This window comes from Peromyscus leucopus, chromosome 20 (genome assembly GCF_004664715.2).
Source record: "Peromyscus leucopus breed LL Stock chromosome 20, UCI_PerLeu_2.1, whole genome shotgun sequence".
NCBI classification, from domain to species: domain Eukaryota; kingdom Metazoa; phylum Chordata; class Mammalia; order Rodentia; family Cricetidae; genus Peromyscus; species Peromyscus leucopus.
Genome location: NC_051080.1, coordinates 51,787,278 through 51,814,783, shown reverse-complemented (window position 1 = coordinate 51,814,783; position 27,506 = coordinate 51,787,278). Strand labels below are relative to the sequence as shown.

At 37.1% G+C, this 27,506-nt stretch overlaps 1 protein-coding gene across 1 annotated transcript in view; it reads right to left on the bottom strand.

The window, feature by feature from the left end:
• Pkhd1l1 (PKHD1 like 1) overlaps nucleotides 1-27,506 on the bottom strand; it is a 148,362-nt gene that overhangs the window by 5,032 nt on the left and 115,824 nt on the right. The window contains exons 64-74 of the mRNA XM_028867944.2: nucleotides 25,274-25,422; nucleotides 25,069-25,191; nucleotides 23,784-23,895; nucleotides 23,587-23,703; nucleotides 21,152-21,317; nucleotides 18,618-18,850; nucleotides 18,246-18,413; nucleotides 9,907-10,064; nucleotides 8,303-8,438; nucleotides 4,410-4,751; nucleotides 1,050-1,201 (exon numbers count right to left, since the gene is read on the bottom strand). Coding sequence (XP_028723777.1) covers nucleotides 1,050-1,201; nucleotides 4,410-4,751; nucleotides 8,303-8,438; nucleotides 9,907-10,064; nucleotides 18,246-18,413; nucleotides 18,618-18,850; nucleotides 21,152-21,317; nucleotides 23,587-23,703; nucleotides 23,784-23,895; nucleotides 25,069-25,191; nucleotides 25,274-25,422 — 1,856 coding nt within the window. The remainder of the gene's footprint in view (nucleotides 1-1,049; nucleotides 1,202-4,409; nucleotides 4,752-8,302; nucleotides 8,439-9,906; nucleotides 10,065-18,245; nucleotides 18,414-18,617; nucleotides 18,851-21,151; nucleotides 21,318-23,586; nucleotides 23,704-23,783; nucleotides 23,896-25,068; nucleotides 25,192-25,273; nucleotides 25,423-27,506) is intronic.

Sequence of the window (27,506 nt, the reverse complement as noted above, 5' to 3'; positions counted from 1 at the left end):
ATTTAAAACAGTAAATGAGACATGCAAGATTGGCATTGTTATAAATTTCCCTCTTGATCAAAGCTATGACACAATGTTAAAAATATTCAAAGCAAGGTGCATGGGAAAAACTAAGTTTTGAACAAGATATGATCATGTTCGATGTGTGTGTGTGTGTGTGTGTGTGTGTGTGTGTGTGTGTGTGTGTGTGTGAACTCATGCAGATACATGCACCTATCTATGAAGGCCAGAGGAGGATGTAGGGTGTCATTTTCTTTCACTTCCCACCTTACCTGTTTGGGACTGGGTCTCAATAAACCTGGAACTAGCTGTTTCTAAGCCTGGTCAGCAAATCATAATAATCTACTCCCGTCCCCTCACCCAGACCAGTAACTGGGCTACAGGCATGCCTGGCTACCTTTAAATGTGAATGATGGGAATTCAAAATTCAGGTCCTTGTGTGTGTTTATTAGTTTTATGTCAACTTGACACAGTAGAGTCATTTAGGAAGAGGGAATCTCAATTGAGACAATGCCTCAATACCATGGGCCTATAAGAAAGTCTGTCAAGCATTTTCCTGATTAATGTTTGATGCTAGAGGACTCAGCCAACTGTGGGTAGTGCCAACCCTGGGTGGTGACCTTGAGGTGTATAAGGAAGCAGCATTCCTCCACAGCCTCTGCTTCAGTTTCTGCCTCCAAATTTCTGCCTTGTGTTCCTGTCCTGACTCCCCTTCATGATGGACTATAACTGTAAGCTGAAATAAATTCATTTTTCCCCAAGTTGTTTTTGGTCATGGTGCTTTATCACAGCAATTGAAGCCCCAACTAAGACACATGCTTGCAGTGTAAGCAGCACTGTGAGTCACTGACCCTTATGCAAACCCTCAGTCTTGTATTTTTTTTAAAACTTCATTATTATCATTTTAGTTACCCCATAAAAAATAAATTAGAAAGACATGCTTTCTAGGCTTCTGTTTTGAAATATAAAGAGGGTCTTAAATTCCTTTTAAAAAGCAACACCATTTTTAAAAGATAAAACACATTTTTATTCTAGATGTGTGTTCTTACCTTAACCCAGCCAGAATCAGTTGGTTGTGGAATAGGACTGGTAATAGACATGGAAGAGATATTGAATCCAAGGATAGTACTAATTTTGCCTAAGATGACCGCTCGTCCAAGAGAGTCAGAAATTTCCCGGAGTTCAGACAGTTGCATCTGACCTATGGGGGAAAAGCATTAGGGCATCTGGATTACAAGAATATGGAATTGTGGGAATATGCATAAGTTTTGGCTTTCATTTTGTTTGCATACTTCATCACATCATAGTATGAATTACCCAGGGATTCCTGGGATTTTGCTACATCCAGCGTGGGATATCTGAGAGAAAAAAAAATCTACGTACACTACCCTCTTATGTCTGTTAACTTTTTTCCTCTGGGACAAAATTCTATCAATACAACTACAGCTCCATCAGGCATTCAGGACAGGAATACCTCTAGATGCCCCAAGCTCCTTATCTGTCTATTTATTTCTCTGGGATGAAATCCCGTCTAAATAGCTTCAATTCTGCCTGGTTCCCTCTCATAGTCCTGCTAATGACTAAACTCTTATGCTTCAAGCCTCATCTTCAACCTCTCTTTGTTCATTCTCCATCTCTGCTACTCTCTACTCCTGCCTTACCATCTACATTACCCCTGTGTTCTTCTGTTCTCCCTGGTGATGCCATTCTTTCAGCTCTACAGAAAAATGCCTGTCTGTCCTTTCCCTGGCCACTAGGTTCTCTGCCTTCTCAGGAATGTTGCCCTACCTTCTACCTTGATATGTAAAAACCTCCTTTGTTCTCAGTCAATTGCTCTGGAGAGCCACTAAGCCTCAAGGAGAGAGGATAGTCGAAGCTTCATTAGCACAAGAAACCAAGTTATTGTCTCCACCAGCTTGTCTTTGCCTATTTGACCTTATCCCAAGTACTGGCTCTTGCAAGGAAGTTAGTTACCTAGAAGTTCAGCAGGTCTGAGGAGCTGAACTGTTTGCCAAATGGTCTGGGCATATCTGGGCACACAAGAATTTCATAGCAGAAGACAGCTGAAATATTAAAGGCTGGATAACACCAAATATTCATAATAAATGGCTTGCCTTTTGACCGACCCTTGGCCAGCCAAAGTGTAGCTTTACTACACATCTGAATCTCTATAATATATTCTTGTGGCTCGCCACATTATAGACTGCTAACACTTTAGTACCTGAAAAGAATATGACAGTCATATTAATAAATTGGGGTAAATGAAGAACTCAAGAGAATGTTATAAGATAGAGTTTAAGAAAGAAAAAGACAAAGGTAGAGAAGAACACACACACACACACACACACACACACACACACACACACACACACAACCTGAAAGAACAGTGAGAGAATGTGTCTCCTGGTTTAAACTAAACTTTCTCATGTCATTCTTTGTTAAGTGAAGTATTGTCAGCCTTTTCTATAACCACACATTACTTATTCAGAATAGAATATTTTTAGAACTTAAGTGTAATAAGCATCTACCCACTATTAGTATGTGCATTAATAACTTGCTAAAGTTATCAGGTTCCTATCACTCTGTTACCTTCTTTGGACTTCTGGCAATTTTCAAGTCTGCACCTGCACATACTTTCCCTTCTCTCTTCCTTTCATGGCAGACCTGGGATTTCCTCTTAAACCTACCACCTCCACAAGGATTCCTACTTTATGATTTGACACCTCCATATTCCTTTGGATAGAGTCTGATACTTTTTCTTGATTTCTTCTCCACTTACCTACCAATCCATATTTAATCATACACTAATTTTCAGCTTTCTTTGTCCTTACTACCAAAACCCTAGCCTAAATTAGTGGTTATTAAAATAGATTTTTAAATTGGCTTGCCATTTTCTACTTTATTCCAGGCACTGTAGTCAGTGATTTTTAGAAAACCACTGTAACCAGGGTGTTATTAAGATCCTGCAGCTTAAAAGACCCACCATCTTCCACATCCCAAGTCATGCCTTCAGGACTCAGATCACCAAATTTCTCCCATTAAGGATAAACTAGAAAGCTTGGAAGCTTGGTGTTCTCAGCAGCATTGGCCAATGAGCCTTCTTGACACATTGGAACCCCCACTCAGGGAATTTTCAGTTCAGTTCGAAAGGCCTTGCTTGCATGACTCAGACTCTGGGATAAAGGCGGGGTATTTCGTATCCTCTCTGTCCCTAACTCCTTCCAGTTGTCCTCTCCAAGATCTCTTAAATGTGAGCGCGTCTGTGGTCTAGGGTAGATGACCAAGGTGCATCATTCCATGTCCACGGCTACTTTATGGTCACGGGCTCTCAGGCCAGTGGCAGAGCCAACCTCTCCTATGCTGCTCTCCCGTTTCTCCTGATCGCCACCTCACTACTGAAGACCTTAACATGAAAGCTTCTTCCTCCTACCCTGAGGACTCTGCCCACCCGGAGGTTCCCTCAGTGCTTTCACTGCCCCTTTCTAGGGTGCCTGACACTATGTGAATGCCACATGACTATGTGTACAGCCTGGATACCTGATGTTATGTATCAGCTGCATGACTATGTACACATCTTTATTTTTACCTCTCCATGTTTTTCCATGATTTATCCATTTCAAGCCAAGTCCTAGGGCTTTTCTTGAGACTTGAGGCCCTACCCTATATTGTGTTTTGAAAACACCATAGGCTTGCTTTTCCTTATGTTCCTGTTCTTCTGTTCCCTGTTCTCAGACCTGTATCTTATATTTATCAGGGTTTATCTGGTATTCCTACAGAGGGGTAAATAATCTGTCTGTGTACCCTGGGCCTGCTGCAACTCCGAGGTTAAATCTACAGATTAAGTCTTACTGAAACCAGAACACTGGCCATATTAATTCAAGGAAGTACAGAGCTGATGAAGGGAAGTCAGCTATGACTCCAGGCAGATAACATCATAAAACTCATTGCTACAACATAAGCCTAGGCTTTCTATGTTCTTCTAAGCAACAGAGTTCCATTGACAGCTTCCTTTTCTAGTTGATTATTTTAACCTATTTTCACTCTTTTCTTTTTACTGTTATAATTTTTTTAATTTAATTTTTTATAATTTAATTTAATTTTACACATCAGTCACGGATTCCCCTGTCCTCCCCCTCCCGCCCTATTTTCACTCTTTATCGCTCCTCTATGAAGTCACCTCCTATTAAGTCACATCCTTTTGTTTAATTTATTCTTGTGCCACCCCATCATAATTCCTCAATGAGTTATTACCATAGGAGTAGAGAAGTAAAGGGTGTGTAGGCCTTTGGGGTTCCAGAAATAGAGGTAGTGGCGTTCCCTATGGCCTGGCTAGTCAGGCTCTGGTAGGTTTATTTATGACTTCACACTTGGCAATGACATTCCTTTATCTCAAAGTCTGATATCCGTACCTGTGCTAGAATTGCTAAAGAACCAAGTGGGAGCGGCTCCAATCTCTAATTCCATTGTGCGTCCCGTGGATCTCTTCCTCCGAAGACTCGCTCCTGTCATCCTGCTGACACGGATTTTGTCATTTGATATTTTTAGGAACAAGGCAAGATTTCTAACCAGATTGTGTGAGCTAAAAAAATCATCTTCGGTCACAGCAGGCAGTTGGAAAGAAACAAAGATGACTGTAGCCGTGTGGACTTCCACGGGTGTAGTACCTTTAACCAAAAGGTAAAGCATCTGGTAGGTTCTATCAAAGTAGTTCTCACCAGGGATAGCGGAACCCAAGTCAGGAAGGAATTGCTCTATAAAAGAAAAAGGCCAAGATAGCAAAATATATTTCTATTAGCACAATGGCCACACACAGTATTTCATATTTGTTTGAACTCCAAAAAGTTCAATGATACCATTTTCATAACAAAAAACATATTAAAAACCAAATGCTTATTAAACTAACTTGCAAAGTTATACTCCATTAAAAGGATACTATTAGTAGTCAATATATATGAAATTTATTTCTAAAAGAATTACTCTATAGTCACAATATAAATGAGAAACCAAACTAATTATACACCCAGGAATTAATTCTGTACTTATAGAATACTACTTATATATTCTGACTTTCAAAGCCACGGATGAAGGAATTTGGTAATTTAAAGTATAAATTTAATGGTCTTCTAATTCATTCTGTACTAGATGCCAATTCTTAAAGGAGCACTTACAGTTAATATTTTTAGTTTTATTGAGGACAGAAGGTATGTAATAAAAATGAAGGATCTATTAAAACATCTCAGAGGAATCTTATGCCAATGAAATGGGATTACATGTTAGCTTGTAAAAATCTATGATTAATCAAAACAAATTCTCCTAGGGATTGTGAAATGGAGGTCATTGTACATTTCCAGTGTGTGTGTATGTGTGTGTGTGTGTGTGTGTGTGTGTGTGTGTGTGTGTGTGTGAGAGAGAGAGAGAGAGAGAGAATCAATAGAATTAAGAAGTAACAAATCTTGTAAGCCCCAAAGGCTGAACTGTACCACAGTGGTAGAACAAATCATGTAGCTTCTGACTGCACTTCATCGTGTGAATCTAAAGAACGTACTTTGTGGTACAGAGTGGATAGTGGATATGAGGTCATGTTCTTGTTAACAATGCTGGACCATCCAGCTTAGTTGACTTTTTCATGTTATAACTATAATGAAGGACATAGAGATAAAGACAGTAGAGCATTAGACTACAGAGGGGCTTGTGGTATATGGGAATTCTGCATTCAATGTGCTAAAGCTTTACAGAAATCTTGCTGAAAAATGCAATTTTTTAATTTTAATGCTTGGCTGGAGAAGTGATTATATGTGAAGTCCTTATGTTTGAGCATCAGCACTGAAAAACAAAACAAAACAAAAAACCCCAGCAATACATGAAAAAACAAACTGACAACACATATACACAGTCTAGTTGATCTATTAAAAGGCATCTGTAGTGTTGATTTTCAGCCCTTTGTCGCTACATTACATTCTGCTGATTGAAATAGTTCGTATTTTTCTAACTTTGAATAATACTGCTTCATAAAAGAGTTAAACATGTATGAAAACTAAACTGGAAATAAATGCCATGATTTGTATTTAAAAGGTTAGGTTATAAAGAAGCAATGCAACATAACTACCAAAGGCATGTGTTCAAGAACTAGGCAATACTTTCCAGTCCTCACTTGTCTGTTCTGGCTTTGAGACTGCTATGAACTGAACTGTATCCTCTCCAAACTCCTTTGTTGAAATGAAGCCTTAACTCTCTGTTTGATGATATTTGTAAGTGGAGCTCTTTGGAGGAAAATTAAGCTTATGTAAGACTGTGAGTGAAGACTTCATTATGGAATTAGAAACTTTAAAGAAAACAGTCCAGAGAGCTCACTCTCACAGAGTGGGAACAAAGCAAGAAGCCTATGCAGTCCAGGAAAAAATTTCCTCATCAGAATCTGACAGCAGACTCCCTCCAGAACTGTGAGGATAAAAGAAAAAAAAAAACACCAGCATGGAGCCAGGTGGTGGTGCTGCACGCCTCTAATCCCAGCATTCAATAGGCAGAGTCAGTCAGATCTCTGAGTTCAAGGCTACCCTGGTCCACAGAGCAAATTCCAGGACAGCCAGAGCTACATAGAGAAATCCTGTCTCAAAAAAAAAAAAAAGATTAAAAAATGAATAAATAATTTGTGGTGCAGTAAAAAGAAAAGGAAAGAAATAATGTGCTGTCTACTATCTAATGTCATTGAATTTTGTCACAGTAGTCTGAGGAGACTAAAGTTGAAGCTTTGTCAAATGATATCACCTCCTGACCTTACTTTATTCAGCTGTTTGTTATTGTCTAAGGCTGTAATTCTTAATCTATAGGTCATGATCCCTTGGCTCGAACACCCTTTTCACAGGGGTCTGCTGTGGGATGTTCTGTATGCTCTGAATGTGTTGTTCTAATTGATTAATAAATAAAGTGCTGATTGGCCAGTAGCCAGGCAGGACAAAGAGAGAGGAGAATTCTGGGAAGTGAAAGGCTGAGTGAGGAGATGCTGCCAGCCGCGGCAATTAGAAGAGAGATGTAAAGTACCAGTAAGCCGTGAGTCACGTGTCAACTTATAGATTAATAGAAATGGGTTAATTTGAGATATAAGAACTAGATAGCAAGAAGCCTGCCATAGCCATACAGTTTATAAGTAATATAAGTCTCTGTGTGTTTACTTGGCTATGGGACTGGCAGGTGAAAGAGATTTATCCTGACCGTGGCCAGGGAGGACCAGGAAAACTTTAGCTACAAATGGAGCCCAACGTGGGCTACAGGGGTCACCTAAGAACATTAGAACACAGATATTTACATTAGGATTCATGACAGTATCAAAGCTACAGTTATGAAGTAGCAGCAAAAATAAGTTTATAGTCGGGGTCACCACAACATGAGGAACTGTGTTAAAAGGTCACAGCAATGGCAAGGTTGAGAACCACTGCTCTAAGGTACAATGGTAAGTCACAACATAAAGTAACATATAAAGCACTTAGAGTTGAGTGTCTGACATGTGAGAATGTCTCTGGAAATTTTAGCTATTTTATAAGTAGTAAAAACAAGACTTGTTTTACAAATGGCAAAGAGTACTGACCACTCATTCATACTTCCAGGTCTAGCTTATATTTTGCTGTTTACATTTCTGCAATAGTGGGCCAAGATCATGGACAACACAGATAAGTGATGTAAATCTACTCATAGAACGCAATATCTACTCTCGACAATATTAGAATCCTGTTTAATAAAAAGCCCTAAAAGAACAGTGATAATTCTTGGTTTATAAATATCACTATGTAGATAAATGTAGTCTTTTTCATATATTACATTTAAATCAATTTTATTATGTAACATTTAATTAATAAGGTTGATATGATGATAGCTTTCTTGACAATACTTCTGATAACTGGAAATAATTCAGGCATTGACCTCTATAGAACAGAAATAAAACAGAGGGAAAGTAAAAACTTCTGAGAGAAATCTCTTCTGGACATAAGAATAGATAAATTGCATACATGTCAAAGGAAAACTTTGTCAGGAAGTTTTCAGCATGTCCATGACAAAAAATCTTATCTTCATTCACCTATAGGTAAAGAGTTCTACCAGCAGTGATCTTTCAAAGCACTTTATCAATGATCACATCTTAGTTTCTTGTTGAATGGGGCTAAAAAATTTACTTCCTTCTTTATTCTCCAATAGCTAAGGAAATAGTGTAATAATGAAGTGTTTCAAAGAATGTTTGTAAGGAACCGAATATATATTCATATTCACACACACACACACACACACACACACACACACTATCCTAAAGAAATACCTGTGTTCAGATGCCTATGAAGTTCACAGAGTTTCTTTTGGGCATTCCATGCTGTATTTTTGGGGCAGACCAGTGAATTGTTCACATAGACATCCAAACGCTGAAGTGTGGAAAAAAAAATTCCTACTAGAACTGCCTGTTAAAAACAAACATTTATGTGTTTTTATTAGAGCAATAGAACAGACCGTTTAGAATTTAGTTCTTAAAAACTATGTTTGTTCTAACTATGTACAAACTTTATAAGATACTAAACCCAAGTTTTTGTGAACTTAGGGCAAATATTGAACAAAAATTTAAAATATGCTTGCATTTAACCATTCATGCAGGTAGATAAATTAACCCCTAAGTGGTAAGACCCAGGAGAAGAATGTAATGTAAGAAAGAAATGATTAGAGGAGCCACACACTAAGCTGAAGACAGGGTCCCTTTCAATGACAATGAAGTACAAAAGAGACTTTGGAATCCAGGAGCTGGGAAGATACTTAACAGTGTTCTGCTTTATACAAACACAAAATTGAATCTGTAATGTTGAAAACTATTTCACAAAACTTGGGTATGAAGACTCAGAAAAATCAGTGGAGACATGGGGCGATTCCCATAGAGTCTTTTGGGTCATTGTGAAAACTGAGTCACACAGAGATGAGTGGAACTGATCTTGTGTTTGCTAGAGGAAAGTCCTAACATTCCCTCTCTGGCTGAGGTGAGCAGACCACTGGAGGGCAAGAGAAGACACAGGAAGAAGAGGTGGCAGACAATTGCCTACATCTTTGGACAAGATAATGTTGCTTCACTAAGTGGTAGCAAGGGAATTGGTAAGAGGTTCTCTGACTCCAGATGTTTGAAAACTCAGCAGAATTCACAGTTGGATTGGGTAAGAAATGAAACAGAGTGAGAGGGTAAAATAATAATGCCCAAGTTTTGTCTTGAGCAATGGAAAGGATGGACTTGCTATTACCTGAGAAAGAAGGATGTCTCCCATTTTCGCCCCCGCTCCCTGCCTCATCTGGTCAGATGTTTTCCTGTACCTAATACTCTAGGACTTGGAGGTCTTGTATATGTAGAAAAGAAAATCTGAATTGTGGAACTACTGTCCAACATTATATTTTTTTCCCCACTGACAGTTTGAATAAATTTAATGCTCCTAGTTGAGTTCCATTTACAGCAAAGATTTGATACTATCAAAGATATTTAAAACAATATGCTGAAAACATTACAATAAATTCCAAAGTTATATTTCTTATATGTATATGCATATACAAGAATATGTAAAAATAAGAAAAACAAATACATAACTTTAAGTAATACATGATTTTGGTATAAAAATTCAGGCTTTCCTACTAGTCACATGATCAAAAATGTCACTGTTAGTCTTCATATCCGGAACTCAGGAATTAATGCATATTGGAAGGAGGTATTTGGTACATACACATTCTTTCAAGAAGAGAAAAACCTATCCAGATTAATAGTATTTTCAGTACTACACTAAGGGATCTTTTTAAATGAGCTAGAAGGATGACAAAATTAGAGAAGGCAGGAATGAGAGTTAATTGCTAGCAGTGTGTAACTATGACAACCTTTAAGGCATTATTTCTATCTAGGCTCACCTTATTATGTTCAACATTAAGCAACATTAGCCGAAGATTCTGAGGACTTGTCCCAGTGAAGTAAACCTCATACATTTTATTCAGAGCCACTATGCCATGGAACAGGGACAATCTTCTTTGGCATGTATAACCAGCACACCAGCCATGGTCCTGTGGGCCTAAATCCATGCAATATCAAAGTCCATGTTCTTATTTCATGAATGCTTGTCCTCTCCCCTTCCCCCAAAACATGAAGAATCATTATACTTAAAGTAAATTGCAAGGGTTTAGTTCAGATACAAGCTCAGCATTTAAAGCCATTATTCATCCACTGTCTACCCAGATTTCTAAGCTGATTCTCAAACTTTGGCTTGAAATGGAAGGCAGAGAAGCAACTTGCTCCTATTATCCTTACTTTCATACTGATTGGGGTTAAAGAGATAACAATGTGTTAACCAGGATTTGTGTGATAGATTTCTATGACACTAATGTAATATGGTCAAGACTCGTCAGCTTTCTGGGGTTGTTTTCTAGGAAATGTGCTATAATCTACCTCTTTCACTAAAATGGAGCCTGCCAGCAAAGAATGGACATTGTATTCCTGAACAAGATTCATTCATGTTTTTTGGCCACTGGTTCATTTGCTTATTAGTCAATCCATAAATTGCACAACACATTTGATTTAGAGCTGTAGGGATTAAACCTCAGGGCTCATGTATGTTAGTCAGGAATCCTCCCTCTGAACAGTTTCCTTAACCCTTTATATGTTTTATTTTGAGGCAGAATTTTGCTAAGTTGTCCAGTTTAGCTTTGAACTCACTCTGTAGCAAGATGTTTATCTGTCTTGCCCTGTAAGAGCCAGCTAACAAGTTTGTTTGTATCAAGTCTTTATTATTTTCTTATAGTAATAGTAACTTAGTAAATTTTTGTTAGTAGCATTGGCACCACTGAAGAGTAAACATGATTAATGAACTAAAATCATCTTAGTCCACTCTATCATCAAGTAGATCCTCTGAAAAGCTAAGACATAGCAGATGATTTTCTCCTACAGTCTAGACATTTTCAGAATGAGTACAGCATGGCTTTCACAGCAAACTTCTCTATTTTATTATGTATACAGTGTTCTGCCTGCATGTATGTCTGCAGGCCAGAAGAGGGCGCCAGATCTCATTACAGATGGTCATGAGCCACCATGTGGTTGCTGGGAATTGAACTCAGGTCCTCTGGAAGAACAGCCAGTGCTCTTAACCTCTGAGCCATCTCTCCAGCCCAAACTTCTCTATTTTATTTCAATAAAAAACATGAGACATGACTGATAAAAATCTCCTGATGGATTTCTTTATTAAGTACGCTGAATTTTCTGGCTCACTTAGAAACCTCATTAATATTTATAACTGAATTTCAATCAAATTTTAAATCAATATAAACTTCTAAATTTCAAGGAGAATGTAACCTTATCCCTTAGCACACACATATAAATCCTACTTTAAATATATTTTCTTCGTGGGCTTTAAAAAGAAACCTACAAAAAATGTCTATATATAAAATAAAATTTTAAACTAAAAAAACATAAAATTTTACATTATGATTTGAAAGGAAACTCTAGTGATATTCAATAATTTTTATTGTATTTTTCCCTAAGCCAACATGATTTTCATAACAATTTCATGATTTTTTTCCACACTAGTATCACCTTAAGTAGACTTTTTAAATTGATCAACACTGTTAAATTTAAATTCATTTATAAAAGAAATGATGTGTCATTGCATTAAGTGGAAAATGTATCCTTCCTGTCAGAAGACGTAAATATGAAATTTCTCCATGACAAAAATAGGACAATTTGACACTCTCCGAGACTGCAGCTGTTCACTGAGACAGAGCCTGCCAGCACCAATTGGACTAAGAGTCTTTGTTGTTATAGCTGAATACCTCAGCCTCTAGGCTTTGGGCCTCGGGGCACAATCCTGTGCTCCCACGCCATCACCCATTGCAGTCCCAGTTTCAGGCAAGCAGCAGGTTGGTTACCCCCCCTCCCAACCAGACCCTGTAATCTATAAGCCCCACCCCTCCCAAACTCACCCACCCTCCAAGACTGCAGTTGTTCCCCGAGACAGAGCCCACCAGCACTGATTGCCAGTTGGACTAAGAGCTGCTCCCTGAGACACACAGTCCATCAGCTACAATTGGACCAAGAGCCTCAATTAGACAAAGAGCTCCCATTGGACCAAGAGTATCAATTGGATCAAGAGAGGCTCCCTCAGAAACAGATTCCACTTGCACAGAGTGGAAGAAGAGATAGGTAGACACCAGTGCAAAAGTACAGTCAACAACATAAATGCCAATATGGCACTGAGAGAACCTAGTGGTTTTATATCAGCAAGACTTGAACATCCCAATGCACTAAGAAGTAGAAGAAATCGGCCTTAAAAATTACTTTAAGAAGATGATAGAGACCTTTAAAGAGGAAACAAAAGATTCCATTAAAGAAATTGAGGAAAAGAGAAACAAAAAATTGGAAGAAATCAATGAATCTCTTAAAGAAAGCCAAGAAAAAGCAATTAAATAGGTAAAAACTGAAATAGAGGCAATAAAGAAGATACAAACTGAGGGAATGCTGTAAATGGAAAATCTGAGTAAATGAACAGGATCTACAGATGCAAGCATAACCAACAGAATGCAAGAGATGGAAGAGAGAATCTGGTGTTGAAGATAAAATAGAGGAAATAGATTCATCAGTCAAAAAAAAAAAAAACAAAAAACAAAAAAAAAAAAAAAAAAAAAACAAAACACTAAAGCCAAAAACGTCAGAACATAAAATGTCCAGGAAATTTGGGACATCATGGAAAGGCCAAACCTAAGAATAATATGGATAAAAGGAGAAGAATACCAACTCAAAGGCACAGAAAATATATTCAACAAAAATCATAGAAGAAAACTTTCCCAATCTAAATAAGGAAATGCCTATGAAGATACAAGAAGCTTACAGAACACCAAATAGACTGGATCCTCCCCCCCCAAAAAAAAGTCCCCTTGCCACATAATAATCAATCTACTAAACATACAGAATAAAGAAAAAATATTAAGAGCTGCAAAGGAAAAAAGCCAAGTAATATATAAAGGCAGACCTGACTTCTCAATGGAGACCCTGAAAGCCAGAAGGTCCTGGACAAATGTTATGCAGACACTAAGAGACCATGGATGCCAAACCAGACTACTATACCCAGCAAAACTCTCAATCACCATAGATAGAGTAAACACAATATTCCATGATAAAACCAGACTTAAACAATATCTATCCACAAATCCAGCCCTACAGAAAGAACTAGAAGGAAAAACCAACCTAATGAACTTAGATACACCCATGAAAACAGGCAATAGATAATACCACACCAACAAATACCAAAGAAGGGAGACAAGCAACACTACCAACAACAACAAAAAAAAGAACAAGAATTAGCAATCACTGGTCATTAATATCCATTAATATCAATGGTCTCAATTCACCTATAAAAAGACACAGGCTAACAGAATGGATATGAAAACAGGATCCATCCTTCTGCTACATACAAGAAACACACCTCAACTTGAAAGACAGATACTACCTCAGAGTAAAAGGCTGGGAAAAGACTTTCCAATCAAATGGACTTAAGCAAGCTGGTGTAGCTATCCTAATATCTAATAAAATAGACTTCAAACTAAAATCAATCAAAAGAGATCAGGAAGGACATTACATATTTATCACAGGGAAAATCCACCAAGATGAAGTCTCAATTCTGAGCATTTATACCCCAAATACAAGGGCACCCACATATGTAAAAGAAACATTACTAAAGCTTAAATCACACATAAAACCCCACACACTAGTAGTGGGAGACACCCCACTCTCACCAATGGACACCTCTGCCCGATAGAAACTTAACAGAGAATTAAGGGAACTAACAGACATTAGGACTCAAATGGACTTAATAGTTATCTACCCTAACATAAAAGAATATACCTTCTTCTCAACACTCCATGGAACCTTCTCTAAAATCGACCACATGCTCGGTCACAAAACAAATCTCAACAGATACAAAAAAAAAAAAAAAAAAAAAAATCGGAATAACCTCTTGTATCTTATCAGACCAACATGGCTTAAAGTTAGATTTCAACAACAACAAAAATTACAGAAAGCCTACAATCTCATGGAAACTGAATAATGTCCAACTGAATCACCAATGGGTCAAGGAAGAAATAAACGAATTAAAGACTTCATAGAATTCAATGAAAATGAATGTACTACATACCCAAACTTATGGGACGCTATGAAAGCAGTGCTAAAAGGAAAATTCATAGCACTAAATGCCCACATAAAGAAGATGGAGAAATCTTGCACTAGTGACTTAACAGCACATCTGAAAGCTATAGAACAAAAAGAAGCAAAATCATCCAGGAGGAATAGATGCCAGGAAATAATCAAATTGATGGCTGAAATCAATAAAATAGAAACAAAGAGAACAATACAAAGAATCAATGAAACAAAGAGTTGGTTCTTTGAGAAAATCAACAAGATAGATAAGCCCTTATCCAAATTAACCAAAAGGCAGAGAAAAAGCATCCAAATTTACCAAATCAGAAATGAAAAGGGAGACAGAACAACAGACAACAAAATCCAGAGAATCATCAGGTCATACTTCAAAAACTTGTACTCCACAAAAATGAAAAATCTGAAAGAAATGGACAATTTTCTGAATAGGTACCACATACTAAAGTAAATCAAGACCAGATAAACTATTTAAATAGACCAATAAACCCTAAGGAAATAGAAGCAATCATTAAAAGTCTCCCAACCAAAAAGAACCCAGGACCAGATGGTTTGAACACAGAATTCCACCAGATTTTCAAAGAAGAGCTAATACCAATACTCTTTAAATTGTTCCACACAATGGAAACAGAAGGAACATTACCAAACTCTTTTTATGAGGCTATAGTTACCCTGATACCCAAACCACACAAGATGCAACAAAGAAAGAGAATTACAGACTAATCTTTCTCATGAACATTGATGCAAAAATACTCAATAAAATATCAGCAAATCAAATCTAAAACACATAAAAAACTATCCACCATGACCAAGTAGGCTTCATCTCAGGGATGCAAGGATGGTTCAACATACAAAAGTCTCTCACTGTAATACACCATATAAACAAATTGAAAGAAAAAAACCACATGATCATTTCATTAGATGCTGAAAAAAACCTTTGACAAAATCCAATACCCCTTCATGATAAAGGTCCTAGAGAAATCAGGAATACAAGGAACATGTTTAAACATAATAAACTCAACTTATAGCAAGCCAACAGCCAACATCAAATTAAATGGAGAGAAACTCAAAGCAATTCCACGAAAATTAAGAACAAGACAAGGCTGTCCACTTTCCCTATATCTATTCAATATAGTACTTGAAGTTCTAACTAGAGCAATAAGGCAACACAAGGAGATCAAGGGGATAGAAAATGGAAAGGAAGAAGTAAAACTTTCACTATTTGCAGACAATATGATAGCATACATAAGTGACACCAAAAATTCTACCAGGGAACAACTATAAGCTGATAAACTCCTTCGGTAATGTGGCAGGATACAAGATTAACTAAAAAAAAAAAAAAAAAAAAAAAGGTTGCCCTCCTATACACAAATGATAAATGGGCTGAGAGAGAAATCAGAGAAACATCACCCTTTACAATAGCCACAAATAATATAAAAAAAACCTTGGGATAACACTAACTAAAAGTGAAAGACCTGTATGACAAGAACTTAAAATCTCTGAAGAAAGAAATTGAAGAAGATATCAAAAAATGGAAAGATCTCCCATGCTCATGGATAGGTAGGATTAACATATTAAAATGTCAATCTTACCAAAAGCAATTTACAGATTCAGTGCAATCCCCATCAAAATCCCAACACAATTCTTCACAGACCTGGCAAGAACAATATTTAACTTTGTATGGAAAAAACAAAAAAAACTAGGATAGCCAAAAGAATCCTGTACAATAAAGCAACCTCTGAAGGCATCAAGATCCCTGATCTCAAGCTCTACTATAGAGCTACAGTAATAAAAATCAGCTTGGTACTGGCATAAAAACCAACATGTGGACCAATGGGATCAAACTGAATACCCTGACATTAACCCACACACCTATAAACACCTGATACTTGACAAAGAAGCCAAAACTGTACAAGGGAAAAAGGAAAGCATCTTCAACAAATGTTGATGGCATAACTGGATGTCAACATGTAGAAGATTGCAAATAGATCCATATTTGTTGCCATGCACAAAACTCAAGTCCAAGTGGATCAAAAATGTCAACATAAATCCAGTTACACTGAATCTGATAGAAGAGAAAATAGAAATAGTCTTGAACGCATTGGCACAGGAGACCACTTCCTAACTATAACACTGGTAGCACAGACACTGAGTGACAATTAATAAATGGGACCTCCTGAAACTGAGAAGCGTTTGTATGGCAAAGGACAAGGTCAAGAAGAAATGACAGCTTACAGAATGAGAAAAGATCTTCACCCACCCCACATATGACAGAGAGTTGATCTCCAAAATATATAAAGAATTCAAGAAACTAGACATCAGAATACCAAACAATCCAATTTAAAAAATGGGCTACAGAGCTTAACAGAATTCTCAACAGAAGAATCTCAAATGGCTGAAAGACCTTTCAGGAATTGTTCAACATCCTTAGTCATCAAGGAAATGCAAATCAAAATAATTCTGAGATTCTATCTCATACCTGTCAGAATGGCTAAGATCAAAAACACTGATATCAGCTTATGTTGGAGAGGATGTGGAGCAAGGGGAACACTTTTCCACTGTTGGTGGAAATGAGAACTTGTACAGCCAGTTTGGAAATCAGTATGGCAGTTTCTCAGAAAATTAGGAATCAATCTTCCTCAAGATCCACTATATACCAGTCTTTGGCATATACCCAAGGAATGCTCAATCATATCACAAGGACACATGCTCAACTATGTTCCTAGCAGCATTATTCGTAAAAGCCAGGACCTGGAAACAACCTAGATGCCCCTCAACCAAAGAATGGAAAAAGGAAATGTGGCACATATACACAATGGAGTACCACTCAGCAGTAAAAAAAACAATGATATCATGAAATTTGCAGGCAAATGGGATGAGGATCCATCCCTGGTGCATGAGCTGGCTTTTTTGGAGTCCAGTGCCTAGGGCGAAGGCTGAGGGGTGGGAGGAGGGAGGAGAGGGGGATCTATGGTTGGTATGTAAAATGAATAGAAAATTTCTTAATAATAAAATAAAAAGAAACCAAAAATATGCCAATTTGAAAACTTCTTTTTCACTCCACCATTATTCACTGACTTCTCTGAATATTCCCATATCCTCTGCTTTGTGAACCCAAAAGGCAGTCCTTTACATTGATTGCTTGCTGCAGGAGCTAAGTGAGGAAAGCCAGAAATCAAGGAACTTCCATCTTTCTCTCATTTGTTGTCTTCTGTTTCTTTCACAGGCTTTTAAAAGCAGATTCTGTGAAATAACAGCCATTTAGTTGACTCCTAAACTGTTTTTGACACCACGTCTGCACAGCTAGAGCATGGATATTTGTGTGATCCTTGCTCAGTGCCTCTTCAGTGCTAAGCTTGCTGAGAGACTAGCACTTGAGCCCTGTTTGGGGATATACACGAATCCCTGTCCCATGCTTTTGGTAACTTTTAGAAGTTCATCTTATTAATTGAAAACCTCTTGGTCTCCAAAGTCAATCTGAATCTCTATGGAAACTGTTTCTTCCTATTTGTATCCAGCTACCTAGGACCAGAATGGGAAGAGCCTAGACTTAGAGCCTTCAGGAATTCTTCTCAAAAGCCAAAGGGATAAGCTATGTGTTTATATAAACAACCTCTATTAGTGCAAAATACATTAAAAAATTCATAGACTGAAGATGAGAGGCCTGCAATTCCCTTCTTAAATATTCTAAATAACACATTATCAAGCTTACTTTCAATTTTTATAAGGCAAAGTGTAATGTTTTTCTTCAAAATATTTATATATCCTTATCAATAAAGGTGTGAAAGTCTTTACAGGAATAACTTTTCTCCTCATTTTCCTTCCCTTTGGCTCTTTTCCTCTTTCTTCAAGTACTCAATATGAAATAAATGTCCTGGCTTTCCTGGATGGAGAACTGCTAAGTTATAACGCACTCTTGCACATAGATATTTCTTAAATATGGAAGGTAAAGAAGCCTTTATGTTTGTTAATTTTATATGTAAATAATTATTCAGGTAGGTCTATGCATTAATTAAATGCTTTTACTAACTCAAGTTCACTTATACTGAACACTTACCATTAATGAGGTCCACATAACCATTGCTCATGATGGCCACTGGGGAAAGTCTTCGTGTTTCCGTGTCAGAATCTAGGCTTTCTATAACCATCATTGCATATTCCATTCCAGAACACTGATAGCTCTGCCATGCTGGGATGTATTTACAAGTTGTGTCTCTAATAATCCCTAGAAACATGTGTGTTAGTATTTTAGAAATGATAGAAAATCTCTGCAAAATTTCTTTCTGTTGTCTTTATCTTGTATATATGATCAATAAGCGGAGCCAACAAGCTATTGGTTCATCATCCAATTCTTGAGAAAAAATGAACTTTGTTCCACTAACTTGAGGTTTAATAATAGAATTATTATTATATTATTAGAACAACAAACCTTTATAAGGTGCTTTCTCAGTGACAGGAATTCTACTTCCATTCAGGAATGTGAGCATTGCCTTAGGGATTCGATAATCTCCAATTCCTAGTCGGCTGTTTCCATCCCACTCATATTCTGCTTGAGGGATCACTGACCCAGAATTCCCCAGGAAGGAACCATCCATGTCTCTAAGGAAGGATTTTCTTTTGGCATCACAAACCATGTCCACACAATCAGATGGGTTCACTTTACTGGGGAGAAAAGGCAAAATGAATGACCGAGGTCGCTGATTGAGTCATGTTTCTAGAGGAACAAAGTTGCCTATGCAATTAGCATTGGAACAAAGGGTGGTTTCTTTCATGGTGTTTATTTGGTCCATTATGATGCATTCATTAGCCTTTCAAAATGACAAGTTGCACATGTTGGAGATACACTTAGAACTATATGTTGGTATTCTTTATGTTGTATAATCAGATTTTTGATTTTTGTGTGTTGTTCACAATACACTAACATTTCTCTATACAGCAGATGGACATTTATTCTGTTGTAACGGGATGGAAATCTCTATGTTGGCCAGGTAGTCTTTGTTAATTTTCTCACCCTTCTTATCTCTACAAATGATAAATATTTACTACAAAATAATATAAATATTTTATAATAGTTGTCTTTTTCACCTTCCTACCTAATCTCTTAGTCTCAAAGCTGCTATATAATCTTAAAGACTCTTGTCTATGCATACACAGATAAACGTGGATTGTGATCCTCCTGTTACATCCTGGTAACCATTTTTTTGTTGTTGTTTTGTTTTTCGAGAGAGGGTTTTTCTGTATAGTTTTGGTGCCTGTCCTGGATCTCGCTCTGTAGACCAGGCTGGCCTCGAACTCACAGAGATCTGCCCAGCTCTTTAGGTAACTATATTGTAAATTTCTCCACAGTTCAACCTAAAATGGTATATTGGCTTCATCTTCTGTTATTTGTCCTCAGATATAATAATGAAAGACTGCTGAATATGCAATAATATATCACCCATTCAAATCATATACTGTGTACTTAGAATTGCTATGATGTATACAGTGAAGTATGCCTCTCAGATTATTTTGTCATAAGAGAAATATTATCAGTTATCTCTTGTTATAATACACATGCTTGGGAGAATTTCAATAAACATTTTAGTGGTTCACGTGTTTTTTGATATTCAAGTGTGTGTAGGGTGCGTTTGTAAGCAAATCTGTAAGTAAAGTGCTCAGGGACCCTCAAACTAGGTGGCTGTGTGTGCTGTCTTCATTCAAGTTCCCAAGAGCCTCAAAGGTAGATTTTTGTGAGTTGTTGAAGGGTACCTCTCAAAATCAAGGGAGAGAAGCAACACAGAGCATGCCTGACTGTGGTCTTCAGACAAGCATCATTCTGATTTTATGACAAGTTTTGGAAAGTGAACTGCATTGAGTGAGGGTGGGGCAGCCTTATTCTCCAGAATCAGTCAATCATTTCCCTGGGTTGCAAGGGTGATAATAACTATTTGTAATGCAGGGATTTCTATAACAGCAAATGTGAAAAGGCATCCATAGCTGTTATTAACCAACATTTAGAGCTTTTGAAGGCTTAGTGCACTGTTTGTCATAGGAAGATCTGGAAGATTACCAACAATATCCACTGCAAACAAAACTAGAAGAAATACAGTCTCCATGACCTAGACATTAAAATTATACCTGAAATCTGAAGAATTCAATGACCACTAAATAGCAGATATAAATTGTTTAGTAGGTAGTAGTTCTGTTAAATAAAACTACCACAGTTCAAAATTGATTAAACAAGTAAATGTTGGGCTGTTATCAAAATCATATCATATGAAGTCAAGCTATTTGTGGAATACTGTGTTTTTCTGGGGGAAATACCCATTAAGTTATAGAGCATTGCTCCTTTTAGTCTGTAAACTGGCCAAATAGTTTTGACAGAATATTTCTTTTCTCTAATATCATCTTACACCTAAATTCCTGTTTTAGAAGTCCTACAAAAATATCATGAGTTGACTAGATTCTTCTATGACCTCAAATCTATGGAATCATTTTTTTTTTGAAATGTCTTGACATTAACTAATCAGAAATGGTCTCAGGTCTAAGTTTCTATGTAATTATGTAATTATAATGTGTTGTTCCTGAGCACATTTTTGGAGTGCCTGTGTAGGATATTTGGAAAACAACAGGTTACAAACATAATAAAATGAAGTGATACAGAGATATCTCTTATCCCTTAATGATGACTGATGGAAAAACATTAATGTGGAAAGCAGATTAAGACTGCATCTCCATGCTTTGCATTTAATGATGATGTTACTAATGGTGCATGGAAAATAGAGTGATAATACATACAGTAAAGCTCAGTTTTTGAAACAACTGAGAATGCTTAAATTTATATTATTAAAGTCTGAATATCTGTGAATACTACTGGTTTCTAGATAGTAGTGGTTATTTTAATATAGTAACCTTTTCAGATATTTAATAGGGGATAGAGAACAGAATGTTAATAAAGAATATGATGAATTTTCATAATGATACCTTATGTCAGGTCTGTGTATAAATACTTTAGATTGTTCAATCGTATCAACCAGTTGTACATTCTTTACATGAATTGGATGCTGTAGATCTTCATTTAGAGGATTAGTAATGAATATCACATTAGTTTCTCCTGAACAAACATCCTTAAATCCAACAAATGTTGAACCTAAAACATAAATAATATAAAAGTGATTATCCTTCTCTGGAGAAATATTTAAGACCAGAATCATTTCACCCAATATATGTTTTCTCACTACTTAGAACATGGAATTCTGGGCTGGTATGGCAAAAGCACCTCCCACTATTTATGATAAATGACTGAAACAATATCTGAATGACTGGGTAATCCTCTCCCACATTTTCCCTAGATTTGGTTATGACACTTGGTTTAAATAATAGGACAATATTAACTGTGGCATAAGAAGACACTTGGATGATGCTTTTATATTAGGCATAGTAGTCTTGATGCTTCTTGGAATTCTATAACTTTCAATGTGTAAGTAAGCCTAGGACACACGTGACTCTATCATTCCCATCACCATAGCTATTGGCCAGCAATAGTCAACAAGCATCAAGTTCTATAGAAAGAAGTAAGGCTATTTCTATCTAGCCAGCCAGCCTAAATTCAACCTATAAACCAGGGGACACTCAGTGAAAATGGCCAGGGGACAATACCTAAAGAATTACTTGGCTAAACAAAGTCCAAATAGTAAATCCACTGATTATGTGCTAAAAATTGTTTAAAACTCTTCAAGTTTTCAGGGTGATTTGTTATGCAGCAAGAATTATTTGATTCATTGTTTTTATTTTTGCCTTTCTGTTTATATTATGTACCTCATGCTGGATTGAATAAAAGACTTAATTTTTTAAATCATACTTAAAATTCAATAACATAAAGGTCATTTAAAAATTCTTAAATACATTTTTCTATTACATTTATTAAATATATTTACCTTAAGAAATTCTGTGCATGAATAATAACATAAATATGTAGAAATAAGATGCAGTGATAGATACTGTTTGTACCTTGCCTAGATCTTTATTAAGCCAGTGAGCTCAACTTTGGCTCTTCTTTTAAGTGTTACCTGCAAAGCAGTAACAGCTTTATCATATCCATAGAATTTCTCTTGATCACTTATGGCATCCTTGCCTTAAGAATTGACACTACTCATCAACTGCTAATGCACGCATAGCCAGGCCTGACCAAAAGGAGTTAAGAAAGACTGCCAGGAAAAATATGGGGTGAAATTTGGCTGCCACTGCTCTCAGAATAATCAGGTGGAAACTGGACCCCAGTGAACCCATATACTCATTTAGTTCCTTCCTCTTAACCTTCCTTTCAATGTCCTTTTTCCTGAAAGCATACTTTGAACAAATCACTTTCCAAAAAATTCCACTTCTTAGTCTACCTCTAGGGAGTCTGATCTAAACAGTTGACAGAGGCAGGGGCCCTGAGATATAATGTAATAAAATGATGAATTCAGATGACTCCTGTGGTTGGTGGAGTTTTGGTTGTCTCTAATATGTTATTATAGTGAACTGGGAGAGAAGTATACATACACAGACTTGAGTCAGCACTAGGTGACTTAACTGATTGGTTAGAAGCAGCCAAAGGGGCCTAATGCAAATTATGAAAATTAATATTAAATCACTATACAAGTATTTTACTGTTTTCTATAAGAAATATTAAATATTATTCTTCAATATGTAAAAGTTAGAGGTCTAGGGAGATGGCTCAGTGGGTAAGAGTGGTTGGTCTGCAAGTATAAAAACCTCAATTTGAATCCTTAGAACCCATGTAAAAGGCCAAGCATGACTGTACATGTCTTGAGGGGTCAGAGACAAGCAGGTCCTGTGAGTCTCCTGGATAGACAGCTTAGACAGTGAGCTTTCATGTCCCAAGACAATAAGACAGTGATAGAGGATGAGAAACATCCTGCTCTGGCCTTCTTCACATGTGCCCTCACTCACACCCACATACTAATGCACATTCATCTCACACACATACAACACACACATATACATGTATGCATTTTGCTAGAGAACCATGCTTGAAATGGATTTTAAAATATGATTTCTTTTATTGTCATTAAAATACATTCAGCAGAGGCTGGAGAGATGGCTCAGAGGCTAAAAGTACTGACTGCTCTTCCAGAGCACCAGAGTTCAATTTCCAGCATCCACACAGCAACCCACAACTGTCTGTAACTCCAGTTCCAGGGGATCTGACACCTTCTTCACACAGACACAAATGCACACAAAACAACAATGCACATAAAATAAAAATAAATAAATTATTAAAACATATTCATCAGATCACTATGGAAATCAGCTTAAATACATTCTACTGACCATGAGGCATTATTAACTAATAGGTGCTCTATATATTCCGATAGAAATTGAGTAGATTTGTGAAAGACTATATCTAAACTTGCCTGAGACATCCAGAAGGCCACTGATCGCATTGTAACTCATGATCCCTGCATGGGGCTTCCGAGGTGCCATGTTATGAGCTGAAGCAAATGTCGGCCAACAAATGCCACTTCTCCCACCTTTTAGTAAAAAGAAATAAGTTAACCGAAGTTGCATACGCAAATACATTAAAACCATCAGTAGTATTCCAAAGTTTTACCTGAGGGGGGTCTAGAACTTCGGTGTGCAGAGGTAAGTTCTACATCAGGATTGTCATCAGTTAGGACATCAGAGCAGTTAAATTCAGGGCTACTTCCAACAATTAATGAGTTCTGTCAAAGACAGCCAAATAAGACAGTATCAACACTCACTTTTCCTAAAAGGAAACAATCATACTGAACTGTATGACAACAAAATACCAGCTAAAAATTTCAGAAGTAGATTGTTCATTAAACAAAGATCTCAGGGAACAAAAATTGAGACTGAAGACAGCAACAGGAACAAATAATTATGTTTGATTTCATGCAAATATTTATTTATTTATTTATTTATTTATTTATTTTTTTCGAGACAGGGTTTCTCTGTGTAGCTTTGTGCCTTTCCTGGAGCTCACTTGGTAGCCCAGGCTGGCCTCGAACTCACAGAGATCCGCCTGGCTCTGCCTCCCGAGTGCTGGGATTAAAGGCGTGCACCACCACGCCCGGCTCATGCAAATATTTATAAGCATGATTATATTATGCATGTAAATAATTATATTAAATGAAGTGTTCTGTTTTGATGATGATAGAGATGTAGATGTAACCAACTGTCTTATTAAATAAGAAACACAGAACCAATGTAAAAGAGAAAGCTGAGAGGTCAGAGCTCAGAGCTAAAATCTTACCCTTCCTCCTGCGAGCTCCTAGCTTCCCGAAAGGAGACCTATTTCCTGTCTGTCCGTCTTTTCATAGTCTTTTGTTCTGCCTTCTCATTGGTTGTAAACCCAAACACGTGACTGCCTCATCACTGTCTGTATGTACAGCCCCCCAGGTCTTAAAGGCATATGTCTCCAATGCTGGCTGTATCCCTGAACACACAGAGATCTATGGGATTAAAGGCGTGCACCACCACCGCCACACTCTGTCTATGGCTCTAATAGCTCTGACCCCCGGGCAACTTTATTTATTAACATACAATTAAAATCATATTTCAGTACAATTAGAATACCACCACATAGAAACATGGACCTTTCCAGAAATAGAAGAAGTACAAAGTGGAGGGAGTGCCATTAGCATCTCTGCTGTTTCAGGAAAACCTTGATGGAGAGGATGTAATTGCAGAGAACTGTCACAGATGATGTCGATAAGGAGAGGTGAGAGCAGAAGGCAGAGTGGTCAGGAGAAAGTGTGTCTGTGTGATCTCAAAGGCATGGACTGGTCAGAGAGGCACCCCGGACATTATTCTCCTGAGACCTTCAAGAATTTCGGTTTCCTCCATGTCGCTCTTTATCCTTATTCATAGCTTACCTTAATTGTCACTGTTTTACTAGAAATCTTGTGAGACACGGAAGGGGGCATGTAGATCATTGAAAAAATGGCCATCCCGTTGTTCACCAGGGTCACATTGTAGATGCTCACACTCTCTGTGGTCTGTAATACAAGCTGAGGTTTATATAGTGCTAAGAGTGAGCATAAGAGAAAACAAGCCGTCACCACCTTCAATAATATTCACCTGAAAATAAATTCCGTAATCCCAGCATGTCCAAATGGTAAATCCTTGTATAAGAGAACATCCAGGAAGGCCATCCTGGTTCATGTAAATGCCATACAAACCCCCATGAACTTCATTGTTAAACCAGTTTCCTATGGAATTAGCCTGACCTTGAAAAAAAAATATGGAATCAGAAATTTAAAGTTACAAGGAATGTTTTATAGTTTTAATCACCACTATTGGTTAAAGATTTTATTTATATATATCATATATATTCTCAATGTAAGTTTTAATGTGATGATATCTTAATGAATCAGCTATGTTTTTTTTTTTTTTTTTGGCTTGGTATTACCTTCATCTAACTTGCCTTTTATTACTCAGAATAATTGTGGAGTCACCGGCAAATTGTATAGCCACTTACACTATTAACTCCCTTAATTATTGTATCCATTTAAAACAAGCATGGATTTTATTTGAAAGAGCATGAAGTTTAGATTAAAACGAGTATAAGCTTGAAATGCAAGGATATGCATGAGTAAAATTCATCTCCATCCCATCTCTCTCTCTCTCTCTTTTTTTAATGTGTTTTCTGGCCACGTCATTTTAAAGAGTCGCTTTCTTAAAAGGCTGTTACTGAACCCGTAATTCACAATAACACTCCAGTCCACTTCCATTGCAATTCAAATGTTACCACTTGGTAGACATCTGATGAATTTTCTTTCCTCTATTCTAGAAAGTTGGCTTCAAGGGAGAAGCCACTATGTCTGTCATCAGATTCAGAGAGTGTTCCTTAAACGCATTTTGGAGTGATGCAAACATGATCTTGGGAAAGCTGTTTAGTCTCTTTGAGCCTCAATTTCCATGTATGTAAACAGTTTTAATGTCTAGTTTAAGATTATCTTAAAATCAGCTTAAATAACCCAAACAAGTACAAATTCTCTCTATGAAGAACTCATTATTGATATACTACATAATTGAAGAAGATTTTAATGCAAGTCTTACTTAAGTGCAAATTGGATCAATGACCTAAATACATTGGAAAAACTATATTCAACAAGCAGGGTCCTTCCTAAATTACACTTAGGATGATCTCACTAAGGTCCCCTGATATCTGATTCCTCCCTGCTTCCATTCACTCCCCTCCTTCTTAGTCCTTTGACTTGTACCTTTTATTTCTGGTCTTTCTGGGCTTGGCTTGAGTTTGTTTCTCCAAAAGAGTCATTTACATTCCCTGTTCCTACATAGTGAAGCCCCTTGAAAGAGATAGCCCCTTCTTTGGACCCACATGGGCCACCATCCCCTTCCCTGTACAGGAACTTAAGCCCCCTTTCCTCTTTTGTGTTTTATATTCCATTGCTATAAATACAAATCCTTTTCAAGTTTTAATGTTTTTGTTCCATTCATTTGAAAAATTTGTTTTCCTTGATGTCCATGGGTGTCTAGGCTGAATGTATGCCTGGGATAACTTGTGAGCCTGGTGTGCACAGAGGTCGGAAGAAGGTATCAGATTGCCTGGAGCTGGAGTTACAGACAGTTGTGAGCAGACAGTGTTGGTGCTGGAAATTGAACCTGAGCCCTCTGGAAAAGGAAGCAGGCAGTGGTTTTTACAGCTGAGCCATCTCCCTAGCCTTTCTCATAAACATTCTCCTCTAGTGATATCACCAGTCAGTGAAAAACATGTATTTATGTATCATTATACCTTACTAGTAAATATTTATATCGAAGGATTATATTTTGATTTTTATAAAAAAGCCACAGGAACTACTTTATAGAAGTTTTAGAAAATTATAGTTTTAAGTTTTGGGCATGTCAAAGAAAAGCTACTCGGAGCTGTTGGAGACTTAAAAATACCTAATAAGACCACGTATCAAGGAATCAGTTAAATGTAATGATAAAGTTGCTTTATGTCTTCAAAATGTATTTTTTGGCAAAAATAAAATTGGCTTGAATCAAATTGTTTTTGAATTAACAGAAAATACTGTTTTATATAATCTTAAAAATAATTAACTAGACTATTAGCAGAGCAGCTGAACTTTATGGTAAATACACAGTTGTTTTTCCTTGAAGTTGTTATATAATGATCCAGTGAAACAACACTAAATGGAATGTAAAATTTTCAGATAAAGATCCATTTTCTTTAATATTCTTTCAGTTTCTAAGGGTGAAGTAGAAACTTTATAATTTATCCCCTCCCCCCCGGGTGTGTGTGTGTGTGTGTGTGTGTGTACATTCCCATTTGTATGGGTGCATGTGT